Source organism: Manacus vitellinus, unplaced genomic scaffold (genome assembly GCF_001715985.3).
Source record: "Manacus vitellinus isolate BGI_N305 unplaced genomic scaffold, ASM171598v3 scaffold_29_pilon, whole genome shotgun sequence".
Lineage (NCBI taxonomy): Eukaryota > Metazoa > Chordata > Aves > Passeriformes > Pipridae > Manacus > Manacus vitellinus.
In genome coordinates this window covers 8,574,679-8,600,033 of record NW_021940207.1, presented here as the reverse complement: position 1 = coordinate 8,600,033, position 25,355 = coordinate 8,574,679, and the positions used below count along the sequence as shown (strand labels likewise).

At 41.4% G+C, this 25,355-nt stretch overlaps 1 protein-coding gene across 2 annotated transcripts; it reads right to left on the bottom strand.

Annotated features, from left to right (window-relative positions):
* Window positions 1-5,945: 5,945 nt before the first annotated feature.
* PAQR9 (progestin and adipoQ receptor family member 9) lies at window positions 5,946-25,349 on the bottom strand. Of its 2 annotated transcripts, XR_003915887.1 has the most exons (3): window positions 24,698-25,349; window positions 8,034-8,326; window positions 5,946-5,983 (listed from the first exon to the last, which is right to left on the bottom strand). XR_003915887.1 is itself a non-coding variant. In XM_029960775.1 (1 exon), exon 1 carries the CDS (start codon window positions 25,344-25,346, stop codon window positions 24,957-24,959), a length of 390 nt encoding a protein of 129 aa, XP_029816635.1. In that variant the 5' UTR covers window positions 25,347-25,349; the 3' UTR covers window positions 18,583-24,956. The 2 variants fall into 2 exon arrangements, 1 of the variants encoding a protein (XP_029816635.1); XM_029960775.1 differs by lacking the exons at window positions 5,946-5,983; window positions 8,034-8,326 and having other exon boundaries at window positions 18,583-25,349.
* Between the last annotated feature and the right edge of the window lie 6 nt (window positions 25,350-25,355).

The window sequence follows — 25,355 nt, the reverse complement described above, 5'->3', positions numbered from 1 at the left end:
AGGGCGGGGGCTCGTCCCGGCCGTGAATGAGCTCAGTGTTGCCGTTTGTGCAATCGTGCGCGGCTTCGCCAGCGCTTGAAAAATAGTAATGCTGCTTTGAAATTTCTTCTTTATTTAAATTCTAAAGTAAACTTGAAATGCTTCGTTTTGTTTACCAATGGGTGATCTTGACCCATTTAGTAGCCTTTTCGCTCTGGCTGTGAAAGATACTCTTTAAAGGGCTGTGGCAGAGCACACAGTAATGAACTCAATACTCGAGTGTTTGTAGGATTTGGGCCAAAGTTGTTTGACTGAGAAAAGAAACGAAAGATTAAGTCAGTATTCTTACTGAACACAATATTCTTATTGAATGTGGCATTTAAAAACCCCACATTCTTAGTGCTGTTGAATGATGACATACAGATTATCACGTCAATAAATAATAATTTATCTCCTTAGGATTGCTTTAAGAAGAGCCTGTCCCTCTTATTGTTTTAAGTACTTCTCCTGTGCACCTTTTGCAGGAGAAAGAGGTAAGTCTGTAATAAAGTGCTCAGGCACAGCCAACTGAAGCAAAGACTGGAGTAACTAAACAGAAGTTCTGCTGCATACAAGGCAGAATATAAACCTATTACCTTATTTTTAGCTCATTTATTATTAACATTCCTATTCTTGCAAAATACAAAGAAGAGTGGTCCCACTACCACAACTTAAAGAAGTGCTATGGATTAGAGAGGGTGCTCTGAGGATTAAACAAAAAGTGGATGCTGCAGTTTAGTAGACATAGTATCTGTCCTTTCCTTTCTGCAGTTCTGGATGAAGGAAGCAGTAGACTAACCTGGATCCACGCTTGCTAAATTTCCAAGAGGATTTTTGTGGGAAAGGTGGAGCTGCTAGTGGAACATCCCAGACCTTTGGAGGCAGCCTGCAAGACTGCTGGTGAGTAAGGGGTGCCAGCAGTGCTCCTGTGTGCACAGAGGCAATGGAAGACAACAGAAGGGCAGAGGCTGAGATGTGAGGGGGTTTGGAGAGGCCCAGGTTTTGTAGGAGTGACCGTGAGTGCTGGCAGACAGTGGGAGTGCCTGGCCTGCAGCCCTGAGGGGGGGCAGCCCCACATCCCTCAGTGGGACCGGAGGAAGGAGAAGCATGGATCTAGGAAAGGGTTGGTGAGGCACTGGGGCAGGGAGTCCCGTTCACAAAAAGGGGGCTGTGGAAACAGAGAAGACCATAACATGGTCAGAGCAGAGATTATGTTTGCAGCTGTGTTTTGAACTGATTTTAAGTCACAGAAATGGGAAATAAGAAAGCTACAAAGGAGACATTTACTTACTCCTTGACCAACATGATGCTGGTTAGCAGCCAGAAGTTTAACCACTACCAGTAGGTATACTGGATTTAGTCATGAAGGTAATACAATATTAATAAAAATTGTTAGATCTGGAAGTCAATGTATATGACAGAGTTGTGTAATCCTCACACCACAGACACACGTGTTCCCTGCTGCTCCTTTCTGTCAACATTTTTTAGTCTAGAGAAGACCCACTGGAAAGGAGAAAGTATTTCAGGCCTTATATCCACTGAAGAGCCTCCACGCAAAACCACCAATAAAAGGTGTTAGTTCCCATGGATTACATGTTCAAGGACTCTTTTACATGTGGTTGCTGCAGACTTTTAACCTCATGTAAAGGTAGTTTTAAACTTCTGAACAGTTAATGCATTACCAGGTTCTGCAGTGCCACCCAAGCATATCTTCAGATCTGTGCAGCAACAGGACAATTCAGGCCTGTTGGGCAAATGGAGGCAATGAACAGGCTGCTGGAGAAGCCCCCCACACCTGTACACAGCCCCTGCAGCCAGGGGACTGCACCTGCACCTCACTGGGAACACAGCAGCATCACTCCCTGGCACTGCCTACCCAGTAACACACCCTAAACGTGTGTTCCCTCAGCACCCTAAATCTAATGTGCTCAAGTGCTTCTTTGGTGTCCCACTATTAAATAGATTATGAATACCACAAATAGTAAATGATAAACAAGGCACTAATTTAAATTAAACTATATTTACTAAATGTAAGTGATGTTGCTGGAGAGAATTCACCCATGAACTGACCCAGAGATGTCTGGCTTGTTTCCATTGATGGCTGCAGAAGGAACAGAAAGTAAAAGGCCAGCAAGTAGTAACCCATAAATAAATGTGTTAGCACTGACATCAATCTTCAGCTAAATTATGATCTGTTAGCAACACAGGAACAGGAGTGACCTTTCTTCTTCACAAAGCCCAGTCTTCTACTTTTGCAGGGAGCCAAATCAAATAAACCCTTTCATATACTGATGATACTTCATTTTTGAAGTCAGGGAGCTTCTCAATCAGCATCTGTTAGAGTCCCTATCTATTTGGGATAAAACCATGGAACGCACAGTTAGGAATTGTTTGTAGGTAATGCATATAAATTCAGCTAAAAAGGTTTTAAGTTCAAAACCAAAAGATGGCAGATTTACAGTCTCATGCAATCTTAATTATGCTGCCTTGTGTATGTATTCCTTGTATAAATGATGCATAGGTTATGTGACAAAAATAGTATGGAGTTGCATAAGCAAAGTGTCTGCATTAATGTGGACGAAAAGTGTCTAACTTTTGACAGCTGACTTTGCAACACAAGTTTTTTACAGCAGTTTCTTTTTGAAGGTAGAACAAAAACTATTTTCTGTTACGTGTCCCTGAGGTGAGGCATCTTCAGGCCTGAAATGATGAATCTTTAGTGACAGGCATTTAACTTATGAACTAGAGAGCTACTGCCACAGTAATTATAAGAAATGCCCACTGTCCTAGGGTGTCACTGCTTCCTGCAATGGTCTGGCAGAAATGTGCAGCCTGAGTGAACCCTCTTCTCCCATCAGCTGCTGCCAGCTGTCCTGGGCTCAGCCAGTGATGCTGGTGATCAGGGATGAGTGCTTCTCCCTGTCAGTCACTGAAGAAAGATATCTGGTACACAAAGCTAACAAGGGACAAATTTCCTAATGAATGTCTGGCAAGTGTGACCTTGTCTGCCTGAAAATGAGACAACTGCTGAAGTGGAACGAGGAAACCTCTTCCTGAAATGTAGCCCTGTGTGACAGATTGGCCCCGAGATGTTCTTTGAAAAGACTGTGTCAATGTTGGTGCAAACCACGTGTCCCTCCATGCATCCCTGCCATCTTGCCTGTGACAAATTTAATAATGATGTTGCTGTGCAGCAGCAAAAGTGGCCTGATGATCTGACTGAAAAGAAACCCCCTCCCTAAAACCTTAGTTTATGCTCCAGCTTTCAGGCTTCTCACCAAATCTTCTTTTTCTCCGTGGAAAGTCATCTGTACAACATATCTTGTACCATGGCAAAAGACCTCTTAGTGCTCTCTTAGTGTTTCTGCACAAGTCCTGTTCAGCTGATGTTGTGAAATTATTTGAATTTAAATTTATGTAAATGCTATCAACAACAGCTCTTTATTTCATTTGAATCACAGAATCATAGAATTGTTTGGGTTGCCAGGGACCTTTAAAGGTCATCTAGTCCAACACCCCTGCACTGAGCAGGTACTAAACCAGGTTGCTCAGAGCCCCATCCAACCCAACTTTGAATGTTACCAGAGATGGGGGATCCACCACCTCTCTGGGCAACCTGTTCCAGTGTGTTGCCACCTTCATAATAAAAAATTTCTTCCTTATATCTTGTCTGAGTTTACACCCTTTTAGTTTAAAACCATTACCCTATTGCAATAGGCCCTATTAAAAAGTTTTTCCCCATCTTTCTTCTAAGTCCCCTTTAATTATTGAAAGGCCACAATGAGGTCACCCTGGAGCCTTCTCTTCTCCAGGCTAACAACCCCAATCTCTCAATGTAGTCTTAAGTGCCAAAATCTTGATATTTTCACTTCCAAAAGAACTGTGGTATTTCCTGGAATTACAAGTTGTGCCTTTTCAGAATAGCATTGAACAACATGCAATAGAGAGGATGTATCCCTATTTTCTTGATAATCCTAGCACCTAAAATGACTCTTACAAACTGATGTACCCACCCAGTCCTCGGAATCCCAAATTTTCTTTGGTCTGCAAGCCAAGGATTTATCCATGTCATGCCTTTTATTGAATCTGCTACTTTATAGAAATAAAAACCCACACAAGAGTTTTCACTGGAAAACTTGCAGAGCCTCCACCCTTCCCCAGGCTTGAATTCCCACTCTTCTCTCTTTTTGTGTTTCAAGCTTCACTCTTGGCTCATTTATCAAATGACAATGTGGTTTCTGGCTTTATATAAAAAATAGCTGTGATGAATCATAGACCTCCCCTCCCCTGGTTTATTTTGATACTGAGATACCAAGGGCAAATGTAGTAATGACAGTATTCCCACACCTTAGGAATTAAGGAACTTATTAGGAACTAAGCTTACATTCTCTAATTAACATTTTTGTCTCTTTTCTGGTTTTACCTCAAGTAATAACATATTTAATACAGTTGCAAAATTTCATATTTCATATTATCATTTAGCAGTGAGACCAGAAGTGATGCATTAATCATAAAAGCAGTACAGTTTTTCAGTATGGCTTTTCTAAATTACCTTCTGGTCCTTTTATTTGTCAGTTTGGGCAATTCTGACATGAGTTTCTACTTGCCTCTTCTGTTTATAGGAATATAAGCTGGTATCCAATAATTCCTTTTTTTTTCAAATGTTTTACCCTCTATTGTTCAAGGTCAGTTGCTTATTTGCCAGCATAAGAAAATATTATGGACAATGGTGCTGAATTTATCGTTAGTTGGATTGTTTTTCATCATAATATAAAAATTATAAATTGGACAACCACTGCTAAATTGCAAATATTCCTGTAACCAAAGGGATCTAGTAATTCTTAACCAGAGTGCCTGATATCAAGCAGGATCCTTAAAACATTCATAATGTTGTGAAAAGATACTTCATCGTACAAGACTCTTAGAGGATTGTTTCAACACTTCCAATGAAGCATGCCAGGGTCCATTAACCAGGAGCAGGCACAATGACAGTATCACACAGAAGGTGTAGAAATGGCTGAAGTGCTGATCAAATAAATGGGTTCTAAAAAGAATATTTTTAAGCAAGAGCAGTGTCTCTAATAGTGCATTTTAAACACATCAGTCCAAGGAATGTAAAAGGAACAGGAGCATAAACCATGGAGTAGAAGGCCATAAAACTTAAGAGGCAGAAGCCCTGAGTTGCCTGCAGGTGCCTGTGAATTAGGCTGTCCCCTTGTCTTCCAGCAGCACAGAGAGGAGCAAAGCACCTCAGTCTGTGCAGGACAACTTCTGAGCCCTGGCACAGGGCAGGGCATCATCAAGGGTCGGGAAATGCTGTTCTTACCTAGAGAGCTGTAAAAGCAAAGACAGATCAGCTGCCTAGTCAGTCATTATCCCAGGCTCGATGTAATCTAAGTCAGCAAGTATTCAAGTAGATAATATTATGAAAGAAAATTACAAAGCAGATTCCTGTTGCTTTGGTGGATGCAGGAAAGAAACATGAGACCTTTAATTGTGCTTGTGCTTGGGGAAGGAAATAAGAGGGAAGCTACAAAATTGTGTTACTAAAATGGATATGATAAATGACACTAAAATGTCACTAAAATGGAAAAAGTAGGCTTTCTTTTTCTGGATACAAAATAGAATTACTTTTATGAGGGATATATATAAATAATCATCCTTGAATCCATTGTTCTCATTTAATGACAAGACTCACTCATGTCTGTATAAGACTTTCTGAAGACTTAGATCAGAGTCTGGTTTGTAGACTGAGAGATGAAAAGAGCTGATATTTCAAACAATCTACTGCACAATAGTGTCCTCTCCCCTCCAAAAGCACCACCTCCACCAGAGAGTGTTAGCTCTGACCTGAATGCAGAGGGTGAGATGTGGAGCCATTGCTGTGTTCCCTGACACACTGGGTGTTGCCAACAGCCTGGTGATGGTCACAGCCACCTTCCCCTCGAGCTGGCTGCAGGTGACACTGGAGGTGTGAGGCAGAGGCACATGTGAATGCTCTCAGCAGCCTGTGCAGGGAGAGGCTGTCACACTGCTATTGCACAGCTCATACCTGGGACCCAAGACTCATGGTGTAGTTTCACATGTAATTAGTTTGCTGTTACTGGCAACACAGATCTGAAATCAGAATTAAGCCCTGTGAGAAACTGCTTCCTGCCAATGCTCTCACTGCTTTTCCTGAATTTCCTTCTACTGTTATTTATAAGGCTATACATGAAAGGGGGAACAATTTGATCTAATTTATTTACTGCAAATGCTCTTAGGAAGAAAAGTGTTATGAGCACTTTTAGTTCAACCAACAAACATACTGTTTTCCTACTTTTCCTGGTAAGAAAACTCTCCACTTCCAAATTACCAGAAAAGGGACAATGAGGAAAAAACTCTTTACAAAATGTGCAAATGATATGACAGCCTGTGCAACAAGAGATGGGGGAATACAAAGAAATTTCCATCAGCTGTGATCATTCTTGCACTGGTTTTCCTGACTTGAAAAGGAGCCCCTCACTTAACTGAGCAGCTCCACATCTATGTCTGAAAGACAGACTGGGGGAGCCCACATCTGGAGGACTTCCTTCCTCAAAGGTGGAAATTCAGGACAGGGAAAATATCTTTTCCTCAACAGGCAGATTAGGTCAAGTGAAGAAAGCTGAAGTAATTGTGAGGGAATATGTTGATACAGTCATTCTCTGCCAGGTACAGCATCATGTTGCTGGTACAGACAAGGATTCCCCTTGTTGTTTGTGCTGTGCCCTCAGTTGTCCTTATTCAGCGTAGGCTCCCTGGCAAGAAGGTGGGTGTTGCATCACTGCTGTTCCTGTGCAACAATAAATTGTACCAGGGCTGGGCAGTTCTGACTGCAGGAATTACAGTCAGTCCCTATGGCCTCCTTCCCATCAGAGCACAGGGGTCATGGAATGCAAAACTGGGGCCAGATTATTTCACTGGTGGCTGGAACTCAGCTATCTGCCATGTGCATTACAATGGTGAGTTTACTTTTTCTAAGTGCTGAATTACTGCCCTGGGAGATGCACACATGCATTCTGGGCCAGAATTCAGAGTCCAACCTAATACTATGTTTTTTAAACACATCTGTGATCTATTATGTTGCTGGGTAATGATTTTCACAGAGTCATCGTTATTTAATGTGTAAAGAAATGTCATTGTCAATATCAGGCTCAGCATGGTATTGCAGAGCTTCTTGCTATGGGCAAAATATTGTAGGTCATTAAAATGCTAAAGAATTAAGGAGAAAAGTTACAAAAAAATCGATGGAACTTACATGGAAATTTTAGGAGCCAAGACCAGAGACTTCAAGACAGTAGCAGTTTTGGTTACAAAATGTATCACAAAAGTTAACTTAAACACTGGAAAAGCATTAGAGAAATAGCATTATAGATTTAAATTAGATATATACTTGGTATAAGAATGCTTCAGTGTTTTTAGTGTTATATGAAAACTGTTGCACAATATGCAGTTCTAACTCAGCAGCAGTCCTTTAGTACTTTGGGAATCAAAAGTGCAAGACCAGAATTAAGCAGCAATTTATCTTTTTTGTATTCCAGGAGTTACTTGGTTTAGTCCTTTCAAGAGCCTCAGACTATTTTTGTTTTAACAGTCTCTGAGAAAATTTCCCATATCCACCAAACAAAATAAAGGCCAGACTGAGTAAGTAATACTGTAATTTAATTTCAGTTCCTAAACTATACTTGACTTCAGTTTGGACGTGGACAGTTGAGCACAGGCAACTGTTTTGAATGAGTCTTTATGTTTAAATCCTTCAACTCACTTATTAAAAGGGTACTTTGAGAGGAGAAAAGTTTTTCCAGAATCTAAGTCTGGTCTTTGGGCTCATTCTTGAGATAACAGTCAAGTTTCATTTTAATCCTGGCAGGAAAGGACAGAGGAATGCCTGCCTCTACCACATAACATTTTCTGGTGGATGGGTAGCATCTTTGAATAAGGAATCAAAGAATTTGCAAGGATTGGTAAGTATTTATTTAAATTCCTGTTGTTACCTGTTCTGCAGTTGGAGAGCTGCAGTGCTGTAACTCCTTCCACTTCAAAGCAATTATGCCTGGCTTTCAGGCATGAAAGACTGATGCAGCTCTTGTGCTCCTGTTTTATGTATGCTTTCATTCTTTAAGAGGTGCAGTGCTTTGCCTGAGGTATGCTGAGCCAGCATTCCTTCATCCTTCCAGATGTACTGCAGTGCACTGATAATAATTATCCTGCACAGTGTCAAACAGTAAGGAATTCTTTGGTGTAAAGAGGTGCAGATGTAGATATGTGATGCTAGGTATATAGATTCCTGAAAGGGAATGAGAGGAACTGATTTATATGGAGCCTGAGTTATAAGTACAGCCAGTAGATCATGATTATTATACTGTCTATCCAGTACAACATCTCTGTATTCAGCTTTCAGCTAAGTTTTCAAAGCTCTGGGTTCTTAGGCTCTTAAACACTACTGACACTTCTCTCTGCCTTGACACCACCCCAAATGCACCTCAAAAGTTTCCTGGCCTGTCTCTTGGTTATCCCCCCTCTCATGGTTGCAGTTTTTACCAAGGTGGAAGTGTGCTTCTGTGGATTCCTTAATGATTATTAACCCCAGAGTCTCCTCTTAAGTACTGTTATTCAGTTATCTGCTTTAACTGTAAGTGAAATCAAATACATTTAATTAAACTAAGTAAATACTAAACTCAGTGTGCTGTGTCTCTGACCTGCCCTGGATTGTTAATGTGTTAATTTATACCTGGAATGTTACTTTTACATTTTCTGTATTGTAGAAGAAGACTCCAACATAGATTCCCAGCCAAGCTCTAATGCAGGACTTAGAACCAAAAGGTTATAACTATAAAAGATTATCAGAGGTCTGATCCAAACACAACAGGACCTTTGATTTTACTACATCCTCTTAGTGTTCAAAGATGGACAATTTGACTCCATTTCAGAATTCTTCAGCTACTTCTCATTAATATGAGAATGAGAGGTTAAATCTGCCATTCAGTTTTGGATAGTTTAGCAGTCTGTTCCACTCCTAATTCCAGTTTTGGTTTAGTTTGCTGTTTGAATTACCCTCGAAATGTAAGTCTGTTTGTTAAGCTGAATGTTTTTCAGTGGAGGAAAATGAAGTTTTTCCAGGTTGTGAATTCCCAAGTTACTCTGCCTTTCCCAGAAGCCCTTCACTCTATGACAACAGGCACATTTCACAGTTTTCAAAGCAGAAAGCAAAAGTCACCTACTTGAACTTCGATTAGACTAAGATAAAAGGTATAGAATTTGTGGAGCCCATACTGGTAAACAAGATATTATTTGGGAAGACTTTCTAAGTTAGTTTGGGCTACTAATTGGCTGAACACTTGGACAAAAACGAAAATCTCAGCACTGAAGAGCTGAATATGATTTTTTCATATTTCTAAATGAAATTAAGTTTCCAAACTCTGTTTCATTTGGTGCAAATTATTCAATTTAATGATAAAAATGTATTTTTATGGAAGTGATTGTCAAAACAATGATACAAATTGATGTGTAAACCCCACTGAGAAAGTGAGGATCACATCAGTGCTCCTGAAGAAGTCAATGCATACCTCACAAAATAACTCCTACCTGTGTTTGAGAGGAATTCTCCTCTCCTCTGCAAATTCAGGTTAGGTTTCTGCCTCACAGCAGCGACCTGACCACCAGCCCCTTCAACTGGAACAGTCCCACTTTGTAAAATATATTTACATATTCATGGAGCCAGCTGGTGAGAGAAAAAACAATGCTCTAGTCTGATGGCTCAGTAACTCTCCTGGGGAGGGTGGAGGTGTTAGTCCCAGTCCCAGTGAATGTGTAATTATTTATACAAAGTAGAACAGTGTCAACAGGAGAAGTGACAAGTCCTGTCTCCCAAAAAGTTTCCTTGAAGGAATGAAGAAGTCTAGAGAAACAATAATGCATTTGCCAGAAATCTGCCAGGTATAGTTAACAACGGTTTAAACAAACTCTTAAAATAATTTACAGATTATTCCTGAAATAGCTAAGCTTTTGGATGAATAGATGTTCTTCCACATCTCTGAGACAGACCTTGTTCCTCATATTGAGTGAACAGACCTTTCATCCTCCAAAGCAAAACAGCTCTTAATATAGAAATCATTGAGAACATATTTTAAGAACTTAGTATCTCATAATATCATACCTCCATCCTTGTTCCTATGGACATCAATAGAAGGAGAACCAGTATTTATATGTCCCACAAGCAGATCTGTCTCTTGGAGAATGCTGCTCTATAATGGTTTGTGTCTGACAGGAATAAAGAACTCTTGAGCCCTGCCAGTGGAACAGTCCCTGCTGTATGGAGCTCCAGCAGGGATGTTTTCACAGGGTGCTTCACGAAGGCATCGTGCAAGGCACGGTTCTGAGGCACAAACGAGTTTTCACTGGACCAACTAAAAAGACAGACAATGTTTCAGGCAACAAGTTCTCCTTCAGGGCTAAGGCAGAAGGGGTCAAGCTTTAAGCTCCATGCAGGCTGAGAAGAACTGCTCTCACTTTATCTCAATTTGTGAATTAGACAATGTGTCACAATTTTCTAACATTTTCTTACAGTTTGTATGAGTTTCCATCAGAGAACTCAAAAAAGCACAGATAGTTCCAGGACATATGTCTGACCTACAGATGCTCAGGCCTGGCCTGACAAAAAATGGGATCAGAAGTTAGAAATTCACCACCTCTGGCTTTAATAAAGGAGTAAAAAAAACTAAGCAGTTTAAAGCTTTAGTCACCAAAATCAGAGCTGTCTGAAAATTGTTTTTAAAGCTCAGCTGTACACAGTGTAATAATTCATAATACAGTAAGCATAGAGTCATATCCCTTTTGTTAGTCATATGTTTTGCCAATAAAATGACTTTCAGACAACGAAGAAAATTTCACAGTAGAAGGCCTTTCAGAGGACTGTATAATTAAAGCACAGTAGTGTCTGACATCTGGAAAGAAATTCTTGACTGCAGAGCAATAAATGACCTGTAACCTTTAAAACAATTTTCAGGTAAAAGATTTTTGAAGAAAATTTTGAAGGAAAGCTGCTGTAAATCAGAGAAGTCTCAGTCTTGAAACACAGAGATGGAAGTGACATAGCAGATTTCTGCATCTACACATCTTATGTAAAAGCTATGAAAGAACAAGCAGTTGTCAGCAAGAGGTAAGAATCCACCGAGTGATATTGTGATGAATACTGAAAATTAAGGAATTAAATATTATGTAGGCTCTGGCAGATGGAAGGAGAATGACCAAGCAGCAGGTACTGCACTAAACCTAGTATATGTAGCTGATATAGCAAGTGAGCAAGTACAAATTGTTGCAGAATCTTTATTGAGATTTAGGCAAAAGGATCTGCGTGGTGGAAATATATCAACCAGGAAAACAGCTTGCAGAGTATAGTAATATGTCTGTCCAGATTTTGAGATAAAAATTAACAAAACTTCTACTATGTTCCCATCATAAAATAAAAATCTTTCAATACACAATTATAAGTGAGGTCTGAAATTAGAGATTTAGCACCAGCATACCCTGTGGATGGTTGTTCTTCCTACTTATAATGAGCTGTATAAAACCCCAGAGTTCTGTGCATACTGTGATAATTTGTGTAAGAGGAACTGTAAATATACTCACCCTGCTAAATCCTTTAGAAGAGTGTTGTAGATGAGAAACCTCCCCAACATTTGAAGCCTTTCTGTTCTTACCATGTCACTAACAAGGGTCACTGTTTACTGTATTAGCTGTGACCTCATGAGATGCTTCCTGTGGCAGATCCAGGACTGGAATAGCCGGACAGATTGTGGTGGTTCTATTATTAGAAGCCTATTATGTTTGACACTGAGCATAAAAGATGTGGCTCGTACTGCAGAACATTTCTTATACTCTTGGCTGAGAGTAATCCCAGCAGTTATCATAAAATATAGTGAGACCTCCAGGTTCTCATTGATTGGATTTGCAAGTTGATCAGTCATGTTGAGATCTGCAAAATCTGTCAACAAAGAAATGATGACCAATGTCCTGAGAACAAAATCTGACAAGGAAAATAGTAAATCTTGCTATTGCCAAAGCAAATTCTTCAGAGTGTAGAATTTCACCCTCAAGGATATTTTGTATCTAGATAGCTTGTGTGCAGAGTTAGTTTATATATTGGGTCTGAAATATCCGGAAAAGCTTTACCTATAGCTGGACTGTGTGAGGAAATAAATGCATTCAGTTTTCAACAGTATGTCAGAATAAATTATGTTATTACTGCATTTAATGGAATGTACAAGCATGATTGCATTTTGACCACTTCTCAGGTGGGACATAGAATTATTTACTCTTCTTTAGTGCTAATACAACCAGTGGTGTAAGACAGGAAGAGAAGACTACTGAAAGCCCACAGGTAGTTGGGAAGTCAGTTGTTTGTCCTGCCTGTGTGACAGCAGTAGCTGTGGCTACACAGTGTTAAACAAGTCAGGGCACTGGTGTGGCACTGACACAGTGAGCAGTGCCCTGAATACAGCCAGGACAGTCTCACCGTCTCCTCCACCTTGGTTTCTCTAAGAGAGCTTTCACCCACATTCCAGGCAGTTGACAGTGCTCAGCTTGCACTGAAGGACTCTGATCTGAAAAAATATGGCTTCAGGCTTCAAATTTGTAAAGAGAAGAGGATAAGAGAGTGAAGTTGGGTCAGAAAAAGTGAAGAAATAAATGAAAGGAAGAAAATAGCATAGTAAAGAGATTTGGAAACACTTTGATGAGATGCTAGATCTGCATCCATGCAGTGAGGCTGCTGACTTGCACAGGTTGTGCCAGCACAAGATGTAGGGGTCACTGGCAGCTTGCACAGGAACTCACACTGTGAAACATTTTCCCATATGTTGGTGTTAAATGAGAAAGGAGTGGACCAGGCTCATTCATATCCCAGCTTCTACCAGGGCTGTGGAGATCATCTGACAGCCTCAGGGCAGCTCTGGACTGTGCCTGCACCCAGAACAGGCTTATTTGAAGGCTGAGCAGTGGACAGTAAAGCACAGCTGTCTCAGAGGTGCTGTGTGATCTTGGGCTGCAGGTGGGGAGTGAAGCGTCACTGGCCAAAATGAATCGGAGCTCTGCAGGAGAGCTCGAAGGTCATGACAAACCAAGAGCTGGTGTCTGAGCAGGAAGGATGAGTGTCAGCTCTGCTTTATGAGCAGCAGAGCTAGTCCAACAACTCCTGCTGTAAACTAGCAAGCAGAGACTGAATAATAGCACTGTTATAATACTTCAATTAACATTGCAATATTAGACCCAAAAGGAGGACTGCAATGTTTCAGAAAGTACTTTTTAATGCTTTAGGTGTTGAAAACTGTAGCATGAAATTTATGTGCATTGTTTGATGCTAGCTGGGAATGTGGTAGGTAGGCTGTATGAACACAGATCTGAAAACTGGCAGATTAAAAAAGACATTCACATCCAGTAGGCAACAGGTCAGCTGTGGCAGGATGGACATGGCATCGTGCCAGCCAGATGTGTGCCTCATGGTTGACTCAGGCTTTGTCAGGGCTGGTCCCTCTCACTTGCCCTGAATTTGTCCTGAGAAATCCTCTCAGAATGTTCTGGGTCAGGAAGCAGCCATTTCTGAATGGATGACTTTGCTCAACTTTGCAGCCTTCCAGGTACTGGAGGGTGAAATCCTGCATAAGAGGATAGTTTCAGAATTTTTTTTTATTTATTGCCTGGTTTGTTTCTTTGTCAACATGACAAGATGCATACTCTCACTCTGACTGACTCATGCTCAGTTTATATTCCAGGAATGCCTAAGAAGGCAGCGTCATCCCCTTCAAAACAGTTTTTCTTTTCATATGGGATTATATCAGCAAGCAGCTGCCTCTAAGGCATTATTTTTGCCAGACGGTCAGGCTCTCTGTGCCAGCTTTTCCCTGAGAGTGTTACACGGATGGGGCATCCCTTCCAAATAAGCCCTGGAGGCAGCAGAGGTGCCCAGCGAAGGGGAGACACAAAGGGCAGCGCTGCCACCAGCTGTGCAGCGCCCAGGGCAGGCAGGGCGGGGGCTCCTGTGCTCCCCTCTGTGCGCCGCAGATGAGGAATACAGGGGCCGGCTACCACGGAAAAAATGTGTCCGTGCTGGAGCCATCCCGCTGCTCCCCGGGCTGGCCGAGGGACACCCGGCAGCGGGAGCGGTCCGAGCGCTCCTCCTGGCGGCTCCCAAACCCCGCTGCGGCCGGGCCGGGCTGGACATGGACACTGCGCTACACGGCACAGCTTGTGCATTGCCTGGGGCAGGGCAAAAAAGGCTGAATTACCTGGTATTTTTCAATACATGTGAGTAATTTATTTATCTTTTTTTGTTTATTTCAGGCTGGTGAAATTTGAGGATTCAATCAAACTCTGAGACTGCAGAGCACTGGCGGCTGAGTTAAAGATTGGGGGTTTTCTTAAAGCTGAGTAAGACCAAACCTTGTCTAGGAAACTCCTGCTGGTTGACCTCAGTGTCCTTCATGGGTCTGCTGGGCACAGACTAACGTTGCAGAACCTTCCTCTGAACAGCAGGCCTGAATCTCTTTATTCCAAGGTTCACTTGGCACAGCAGGCAGGCAGGGCTGGAACTGCCTGGTTCTCAGGCTGCTTTGACTCATGCATGGGGGCAGCTGTGGTGGGATCAGATGGCTCTGTGCCACGTATGGACTAGTGCAGGGTAGAGACGTCCTGTGCCACACTGCGTTGTCCTGTGCCACGCTGCGTTGTCCTGTGCCACGCTGCGTTGTCCTGTGCCACGCTGCGTTCCTTCTGCATCCTCTGTGCCGGCACTGGAGGGATGTGATGAAGGAATGGTAGGGTAAAAGAACTTTTTACAAGTCAGTATTATTCTCCAGCCTGTTTGAGCCTTCCAGGCAAAATGCCAAGGGAAGAGAATTAAGTCTGGTGCTTGTCTGTGAATTTAGCTCAGGAATTACTTGTGAAGGGAACCTCACTACCGCTGACCTATTATGGTGCACATGGGAAGTTGACACCTTAGAGAATTCATTGACCAGCCTGTTTGTTGCAGACTGTTTCATTCATGAGCTATTGAGAGACTGAAATGGCTTTTAAAACAAAGATTATTGAGTAATAAGCTGGAAGTCGTTCATGACTGGGACATATCTGGCAGTTCTGCCATGACACTGATGCTAGAAATCATGACACTTCCAGAGCCTGAAAAGCATAAATATTTCTTAGCTATATGTGCATATTTGGCTAATGAGTAACATTCTTTGGGGTTACTTAAAAGTAGCAATAAACTGTTTTTGATACTAGATGAACATCTAGTACTTTCCACAGAGGACTCTCACTCCAAGCCACAGCTGCTGTAAAGGGAAGAGGGCCAGATTCACTGTGGGTCTTCAGTAACTCTGCTTGGAGAAGATCACTGTGACTTTCAGAAGAGAACACAGTGATTACTACACTTCGTAATATTTGTACATCCACTAGTTTATTTGCTTTGTGCAAACCTGTGCAACAAGTCTGCCAGCAAAGTCAAAATCAACAAATCTTTTAAATTCTGTGAGATTAATTTTTCCCCTTTTTTCCCCTTTAATAAGGAAGACTTCTAAAATGTCTTGTTGGTAACAGCTGGAGATCTCAAACCAGTATGTGGGGCACTGCCAACGTTTTTATAAATGTTGCTGTCTGAACATATTTACCAGGTAAGTAATTCAGCCTTATGTCTGAATGCAGGAATTTACTAATCACAGATTAACTCTAATGGAGGTACGTACTATTTTCCATTCATTATATCAATTCACTATATCCTTTGGATTACTGATGGTCTCAGTAGAAGTAGATCTGAACATACCCTGGCTGTATATTCCCTCTGAGGTATTAGGGCTGCTGAGTGCTGAGCTAGCAGTGACTTTAAGTGATGTTAATTTAACAACCTGAGTATTGCATTTGAGCAGGCTTTCCATTCTTGTACACCCTCAGTTCCCTATGTTTCACTGAAATCAGTTAAGTCAAATTATTTTTTTTTTGTCCAAAGTACATCTGAAGTTTAAAATGAAGGAGATGGCATGCTTCTGTTGGAGCAGAACAGCTATAGTGTGAAGGAATATGCTCTCTTGTTAGGGACAAAGGTATTCTTCAAGAATATATAGCTTCTGTGTTTAATCTTTGAGTCTATATAATATAGAAATAAATACTCTTTTTAACTAGGTTGGCTAGTGAATGTATTTGATAGTGCTCAGTGATTCTGGTTACTGTTCCAAACTTTTTTTCTCCGAGCTATGGTTTTCTACAGACTACGAGAAACAGTGTTGGGATAATGTAACTGGTACAGATAGAGAATGTGCAGTTTTAATTCATTACTAAGTTGGTGCATTTCTAGCTTTACATATGTATTTTGCTCTTTGTTTTGTATTAAAATCTTCAGACAATGACCTGAAAGGAGAATGCTTTAAAGTGCTAAGGCTGAGTAGGGAATGTGAGTCTTGGGTGTCAGGGGTAGGACACTGCCTTAGGGCTGAATGGCAGAATTGCTGTGCCAGACTTGCTGGCAGCATTTCCCTGGCACTGTCTGCTCATTAGGGCTCTGCTTCTATAGCACACTTAAACACAAGGAAAAGCTCACCCCTGTCAATGAACAAAGATAAACATATATTCATATTAAAGTTAAGCATGTGCTTATGAGCGTCACTAAATTTGGGATAATGAGAGATGATGCCTGGGTGTACAAAGGTATCAGAAAAGCTGTCCCAGGGACCTGTTTACCTTTTGCTTATTATTTATATTATTTCTTAGGGCTGTGGATATTGCTGCTTGTTATCCACCCCACTGACATTTCATAGTTGTCTTTCCAAGTGCTGCTAAAAAGAAAAGCTGAGATTTTGGAACACTACTGAGTGCCAGTGATTGAATTCCATAGCCCCAGGGCTGTGGATGCAGAGAGCCCAGCATATAAAGAGAGAGGAAAAAATCAGGGTTTTTCTTCTTGTACAAGTGGAATTGCCCAGTTTCTCAGGACAACAGAGAAGAGCGACAGAGAATAGATGTTTCCTAGCAAACAGTATAATTGATGAGAAGTATGCTTAACACCAGAAATGAAAAAACCCTATATTTTCATGTTTCATCAGTCAGGAGGGACATGAAAGGATTAGATCTTGGAGGCAGGAGAGACTCAAATTAGAGAACTCTATAAAATTGCTTCCTCTCCAAAAAGATTGTGTGACGTTGTTTTTATGCTTCTGTAAAGCATCTATCATATACCCAAAGGCTGTGCTCCCTGGCAAGAGAAATATTTCCAGCTCCCCACTAACAGAAGGGTATTGCCACTCTTGATAAGAAATCTGCCTTGTAATAGAGGGCTTTCTGATGCAGAAAGTGCATCTGTAGTGTCTGCCCAGAGACTCTCATCACTAAAACCAAAATTTAGCCTTAGCATTAATACTGACTTGCTCTACATTTTTACCATCTTTTTAATTTTTAATGAGTTTCATCTCTACTCACAAATCCTACTAACCATACATTATCCTGTGATGAGATAAAATCTGAAGGTTATTGTTGTGTGTCAGATGTTCCTTTGTTCCTCCACAAATACACTGTCCTGACTTTTAGGGCCATTTGTCAGAGATGTGATGTCGCTGTAACAAAATATAGATTGCCTTCAGATTTCCAGTAGGTTATCATGATGAGTAACTATGGAGCCACCTCAGCTGAAGGCTGAGGTACTGACCTCACTAAATTACCTGTCCCAGCAGCTGTCACTTTTGTTGCCTACCATTCTGCTCAGTATTTTGCCATCTTCACTGGCTCTGTCAGTTTTGTGAGGTTTTCTTCCAGCATGTTCACATTCAGCAGTCAGATCCAGAGCCTACTGATAACCCTTTGAAAGGCCTTAAATCTTAACAGCAGGATGCAGTCTTGTGAAACATTTGTTTATTTGCAGGATGTAGTCTCTTGAAGCATCTGGTTGTGAGGGGGCAATGGATGTTTTTGCTGGGATCATCAAATACTTGAAGTAATTTCAGATAGGATGTACAAAGTCTGCAAATAAGAGTCTCAAGAATTTTAAAACTTTTGAAGGAATTCTGCAGACCTCAACTAGAAGATCCTATAGTTTTCCATTGTGTTCAGTCTTTTAACAGTATCGGGGGGTGCCTGCAATTATGTTGGGATACATCTTGTCCTGCTGAATTTTGACAGAAAAGGCTTAAAGCAGATACTTTATGTAATTGCAGTTCATTGAGTGCTTTTTGGTGCCTGACTTGGACTGAAAACAGTATTTTGCCACATGAAACATTCCTACTCTGCCAAATGGGAAACTTTATTTGATGCCAAATAGAACTCTTCATTTTGCAGTCAGTATTTTGCTGTGATTCTTGATGTTGTTGCTACCAATTTCATGATTTTTCAGTGAGCTCTGTAGGCTGAACACTGATCTCCTTATACATATTATTGATCTTAATATAACAGGGATGTCTATCATTAATTAGTTAGCATAGATATTGGAGAACTAAAAAGGCAGTCATCACATTTCTGATCCCACAGGTGTCCCAGTAAGTTGTACTAAGAAATGACAAAAAACTTTATAAATGCATTTCTGCAAAAATGTACTCAGAATTAACTTTATTTATAGCTCACACCTTTTTTTTTGCTAAAAATGCATAGTCATTACATAGACAGTAGTCAGCATCCAAAAGTGTACAAAGAGTAAATTTTCAAACCCTCCCAACAGAACCACATGAAATTCACACTTTTTGTTCACTGCATGCACAGACCCTTAAACGTGTTACCTCCTACTGAAGCGTGCTTGAACCTCTAGCAGACAGAATTGACTTGCTATAAGCTGTTTCTCCATACTATGAACCCCCAGCTACAACCACAAATCCTAAGGCATTCCCATGAAATAGCGAAGCCCTACTTCAGAATCCTGAAGTTCTGAGCATGGCCCAGGAAGCAATTGCCCTGAAAGCAGAAGTCTGCTGGTGGTGTTTCCTTACAGGCAACTTTAAGCAAAAGCCTGCTTCCTTTGTCTTGGTCAGTAATTTATTACTGAATTCAGTGGAATGAAGCAGCATCTGTCTAAGCAAGATGTGAAAATGATTTCAGTTTATTCCACACCCAGCTCCAAGACACCAAGTGTCTTGAATGGAGTCCAGTGTCTTTCAGTGCATATGACACTGCCTCGCATCTTGCATCTCATCTGAGGAGAAGAGAGTGAAGTCTCAGCTGTAATTTGGGTGTTGGTTGTGTAGCCCTGACTTACATGTGTCTAACAGAAGCTAGGAATATACTTGGACAGGGAGAATTTCTGATGGTAGAAGCTTTGACTTAATGAACCACTCAAACCCTTTGATGTCTTTTTTTTCCCCTCTGCTACTGCTGCCAGTTAGAAAAGCTCTTAAAAACATGGTCCTCTACTCAGTGGTGCTGTTTATATCAGCCCTTGCAGGAGATGGGCAGAGTGGGTTAGCAGGATTATTATTATTCAGGGCTCCTTGGCAAAGGAAGAGTACATGTATGGGGTCAGAAGATCCAAGTTCAGTTTTCACTCAATAACAGGATTGGCTCCAAGTTGTTGGTTTTGGGGACCAGGAGGGAAAAAGAGAAAGTTGTTTGATCAATATAATTTTATGTTCCCAAGTGATTACACATGTTTACTTAAAAGCTTCATTTATTTAAGGTCTTTTTACCCTGATAAGAAGTAGCTTGATGTAGTTTGAAATTCCCAGTGGCAACTGAGACATAATCAGGAGAGACTCATAGAGAACTCTATAAATTGCTTACAGACACTGATGGAAAATCTTGCTCCATTATTTCATGGTAACCAGAATACAATCCATGGCTAAATGAACAACGAGGCCTCCTGTCAGTGTTCCAATGCCCTCAGTATGAGTTACCAGTGAGAATTTCTGAAGAGAAAACACGTAAGTCATGTATCTTTTCTCTTTACTCCTGACCCTTAAGCATTTAGTCAGCCTATTTAAGACTGCTTAGGTCTTGATTGCCCCCTACTTGAAGCCAGTGGAAATTTTGCCATCAGCTCCAAAGGACACAGGACATGAACTTCCTAGGAGCATGGCAATGACAAGGGTTTGTCCCAGGAGTTCACGGTCTAGAAACGTTCATGTTCCTCTCCCTGTGAGATGAGGAAAAAAATAACATTCTCTCTGCCGGAGTTCAGTAATATTTCTTCTTAGCACCTAGGAGGGTCTTTGCATTTTTAAGTGCTTTACAAACATTAGCTAGTCTTCAGAGCAACCCTGCGAGGTAGGTAAGGTATATTCTCCCCATCTTACAGATGTGGAAACTGAGACACAGAGGGTCAAATTCAACCCTGGTACAATTCCAGTGTTTGACACGAATTAAATTCATTCAAAATGAACACAGTTTAAACAACTTGCCCTAGATTACAGAACAGACAGTGGCAAAGCAGAGACAAGCCCCCAGGAGTGCCTGACTCCTCAGCTTCTTACTGGCCACTTGGTCATTTTGACTCTCATAGGCAATGAAAAACAGTTTAATCTGGGCAATTACTACAGGTATGACTTGCTTCTGTAAGGCATGTGGATGGTAATCAACTGAGTTTAGTGCAATAATGCTTTATGCATGTGCTGCCTCAGAGTTTACTTAAACATGAAGTAAAACTTTCATACTGTCATTTTCTGCAGGTACACTGTTGACAAAAACCTGACAAAGTAGCTGGATTCAGCAAATAAATAATAAGCACAACACTTGGACAATTAAGCAGAACTATCATTTTAGCAAAAAAACCCAACATGTTTCTACTTTTAACTGCTAAATTTCTACAAGTGCAGCATGCAGATGAAACCTTTCCCTGTGTTTCCAGACTGCACATTCCAGTTTTGCTAACAAAGCTGCTCAGAGCTTCACAGATACCCTGGATACTGACCTTCAAATGAATGTGCTGCAGAAGAAGAAATCAGGTATCACCACAGAACACCGGATAATTAATACAGATCAGGTGTATCAATCCTACACAAACATGAGCCTAAAGCTCACAGGCTACTTGGAAGTGCCCAGAAGCTGGGCTTGCTCAATATATGCCAGTGTGTAGACTGCAGTTCTAGGCACATGCTGACTGCAAGGAGGGGCGTTTGTGCCACCACCACTCGGGGAACTGTCCCCATCAGCAGTCAGTTCCCATGGGCACAGGCCTGTCAGTCTGGAGCTCAGTGCTGGCCCAAGGCAGAAAGACACACAGGCATGTCCAGGCCATCCCGCTGAGCTCCAGTGTTCACCTGGGCTCCCATCCCCACACAAATTCTACCACAAAAGGCCCAAAAAGCCTTTTGGTTTTAAGCATGAGTCCACAGTGTACACCTTATGGCAGGTACCCAGGCAATAAAAACCTTATGACAGGTACTTATGCAAAAAAGTTCGTTTTCTAGGATGTCCTTATGCATCTAGTCTGCAGGTTAGACCTCTTGTGTAAACTCTGGACATGCTTACACATGTTCAGTCATGTGTGCTTTCACACCAAGAAGTCATCCTGCACCCTTATAAGTGACACAAATGCTGACTCACTTCTGTGTGAGCAAATTCAAGCACTATAATTATAGATATCTTGTTCCACTTTTAACTTCTTTTAACTCAGTTTTGTTCTGTCCATATTTATGAAGACTGGCTATCGGACACAGCAAATGGAGCAATTATCTCCCCACATGTCCTTCACTGGATAAACACAGACACTTGGTAGCATTTCCCTAGATATTCTCCATGCTTACTGTACCTTTTTAATTTGTAGCCACATTTTTTTGAACAAACAGACAAACAAAAACACATTAATTAGAATTCTTAAACTCTAATCACATCTCCCTATGGCCATTCCCTTGGGATTCACACAGCCTGCTTACAGTGGCTCAGAGTGCAGTGCTTGCAACCAGAGTGTACAAATGATTCCATGAGGTGCTCAGGCTTATACCTGTGCCCCAACAATTTGCCAATGGAAGCTTCTAAATGAAGCAATATTCTTAGTATCAGAGCCAGGTACCAAATCTCCAGCGTGACTGGGGCTCACAGGCACTCTTGTAAGAGCAGTAAGATTCCAGTAAAATTGCAGCTGGTTGCAATCCAAACTTTACACTGTTATCTGTCTTTGAGATATATATAGATGACCCTGCATGGCCTAACTGCAAATATCAAATGTATTTTTACAAGTTAGCAACAGCCATTTTTGACATTGCCTCTCGAGATGTCCTCTACATTGTGACTGACAAGCACAAATATAATTCATTATACAGTATGCTTTAAAAGCCTGGTCTCTTACATTTGGCTTTTACTGTTGCTTGTTTCTGAGCTGTCTTCTAGTGCTGAGATTTGCTGTCCCTGGCCTTTTTGATTTATTTCTTAGTTTTTAATTGCTAGTTCGACATGCTAGTGGCATCTCCCAGGCAAACCCTTTCTACATAATTAGTGAATGAGTCATTGGGCTCTAACTACTATGCCACTATTATTTTAATTTGAATACAGCCCACCTCAAAGATTTTTGGCCTCTTTTTGCAGTTGTGGAAATTCATAGGATGACATCGTTGCAGGTCTTGATCCACTGGCTTTCTATTGTGAGTTTTCAGGGTTTTCACAATATAAAGCACATTTCAAAGAATAATTATTGTGAACCAGCCTCCTCTCCCAGTGGTGCAGATCATTTTCTGCTTTGTTGGTTGAATAAAGCAATGCTACATTTATGAGTAACAAAAGTTAATGGAAATATGTAAAAATAAAAATACTTCATGTAGTTTTCATTTTCTTTTAATGGAGGTTGGCAAATAATAACCAAACACAGCCAGCCACATGGGGCCATGCTGTTTTTTATGGCCCATCAGCAATAACTCAAGGGGCCACAGTTTGGGAACTGCTGTTTCAGAAAATTGTAGCCAATCTCTTTAAGAGACCACATGTGACCCTATCAGAAATTATGTACTAGCAGAATTGTGGCTGGCAAAGAGTACATTTTTTGTTGGGCCATTTTAATCATTCACTGAGAATCTAAAATATTCAAACCATTGTACTTAAAATGGGTTGAGATAAAATTGAGTGTAATTTTCTGTTAGCTTATGCACTTTCAAAGAGAAGTTTTCACAAAGCTGACATTGGTACAGGACATATAAATTATTGGTTTCTGTGATGATTCTGACTCATATTGAGGATTTGGCCTCATAATCCCCAGATATAGCTCTTCCTATATTCCCATTATAAACAAAGGGGGCTTTGTCTTACTGAAGACTATGGAATTGGACTCAAAACATTTTCTTGGGGTTCAGATGCCATGTCCATGAATAGGGGAAAGACCCAAGCAGAAATATATTTCTACAATAGGGGCTGAGTAAAAGAGCCACTACACTGTTGTGCAGTCTGACACCAGCATTTCATAAGGCAGTACCACCTTTCTTCTGACAATGGCATATACAAGTAGTTTCTCACCTGAAGTTCGATATGTAACCCCCTTGTGTAATATTATTGCATAACTTGTTCTGTCAGACAAAATCAAACCCCATCTGCTTAGAATCTGCATATAGCTTACAAAAATGTCTCTGTGTACAGAGGTAAGTTCAAACTATAGTTAGCTCTTTGTTGTGTGACAAGAATAATATCTGTGTTGCTCTGAAAAGATACTGCTTTGGAAAATATCTCTTAATTCTTGTCTTTGAACTCCCCCAAAGCTTCTGAAAGAGAACTTCAACACACCCAGCTGCAGCCACAATGAGTCAAAATAGGAAAAGGTGGGGAATGATGAGAAAGTGCCAGTATCCAGTACTTCTGGAGCCAGATTTTGAGTCCCGAACTCAGATTCAGCAGTACCTTATTCCGCAACTAATTTTAGGATGGTAAATCTGACAGTGCTTTAATTTAAGAGCAAAAGAAAACTAGTTCCATGTAGTTCTCTAAAAGATCCAGAATGAGATCTCATGCATCAGTTACTCTCTTTACGTCCACAGAACTCCCACCGAGCTTGGCAGGGGTTTATAGAAAGTCTGGCATCTGACTTTGACTCTGAAGGGCTGATTTGGGGGTGATTTACCAGGGAAGATAAAGGGGCCCCTTAGCAACCCCCTTAACACAACAGATGTTCCTGACGTGTTGAGGGAAGAGCCATGCCATTATGCAGTGTCCTTCTTCTTCCCCTGCCCCCATTCCATTGACCCCTTTCTGGTTCAGTTATTTTACATATCCTTCTATTTTATTTTAGTATCCGAGTGGTTCCACCAACCACTCACTGCCTGTCTAATTAAAGTCTCTCCATCAACTGGTAATTCCGTAATAATTCACAGCTGTTTTTCCTCTCTCTGTTAAATCTATTGTTCCCTGGCTGAAAAGGCTGCAAGACCTTAGAAACTATAGATAGCTATCGATTTGTTTGCATTTAAAATTCAGTATGTGGCTGCAAAGGCCTGTTACAGCATCACAGAGGAAGATAAATGTCAGTGCATAATCTGCTAGGAAATTTCACACAGGAGTTGATCAAAAGTCTATGAGTAATCATTGCACAAATGTCTTCGAGTGTATACATATATATACACATATATGTAGCTAATAAATATATAGCTAGATATATAAATATATATGTATATACAGAGCTAGTTCAAACCTAATTGTTATGAAATTAGTAAGTGGCATTCACCATTCATGCATTCTTCCTAGTAGCAGAGCTAAATTATTTCAGCTTATACTCTAAGCAGCAACATACCAGTAAGCATTTGCTTGCTTCCCCTGGTAACCTAGTAGTTTAAAGAGCACGAGCAGTTCTGCCATGGTCATTTTCTCCAGCAACCCTCCATGAAAGGGACCTGGCTCTTCCACAAGTGTGTTTCCCCCAGGTTTCACAGCTTCTTCAGGACATGGTGGGACTGGTCTGAGGATCACCGGTCGGAAGGTCGTCAGCCCGAGGGTCTCCAGCCCAAGGGTCACTGGTACAGTGGTCACTGTCTTGAGGGTTGCTGGCCGGGCTAGTCCTGCTTGCAGAGGTCTGCGACGTTGAGGAACCTCCTGACGACCACGGCAAGGCAGACTGTCAGGAGCAGCATGTACCCCACGGTGCCCAGGTAGGTGGGGGCAGCCAGGGGCGCCTTGAGGAACTCAGCCAGCCCGTCCTCCACGTAGTGCACCTGGTCGTAGATGCTGAGGAAGGTGAAGATGTGGAAGAGTTGGTGGCTGTGCCCCACGATATCGAAGAGCCCCGGCTGGATCCGCTCGGGGATCTTGCTGACGTTGAAGAAGGCGGCCACCAGCAGCCAGAAGTAGCGCCGGTAGAAGTAGACGAAGAGCGTGGGGTTGCGGGTGCGGAGGTCAAAGAGGAGGCTCTCCAGCATGATGGGGCAGGCCATGCTGAGCGGCATGGCGAACAC

What these genes read in the sequence shown, in the direction of transcription:
- PAQR9 (XM_029960775.1), bottom strand. Translation starts at nt 25,346, where the DNA reads ATGCCGCTCAGCATGGCCTGCCCCATCATGCTGGAGAGCCTCCTCTTT.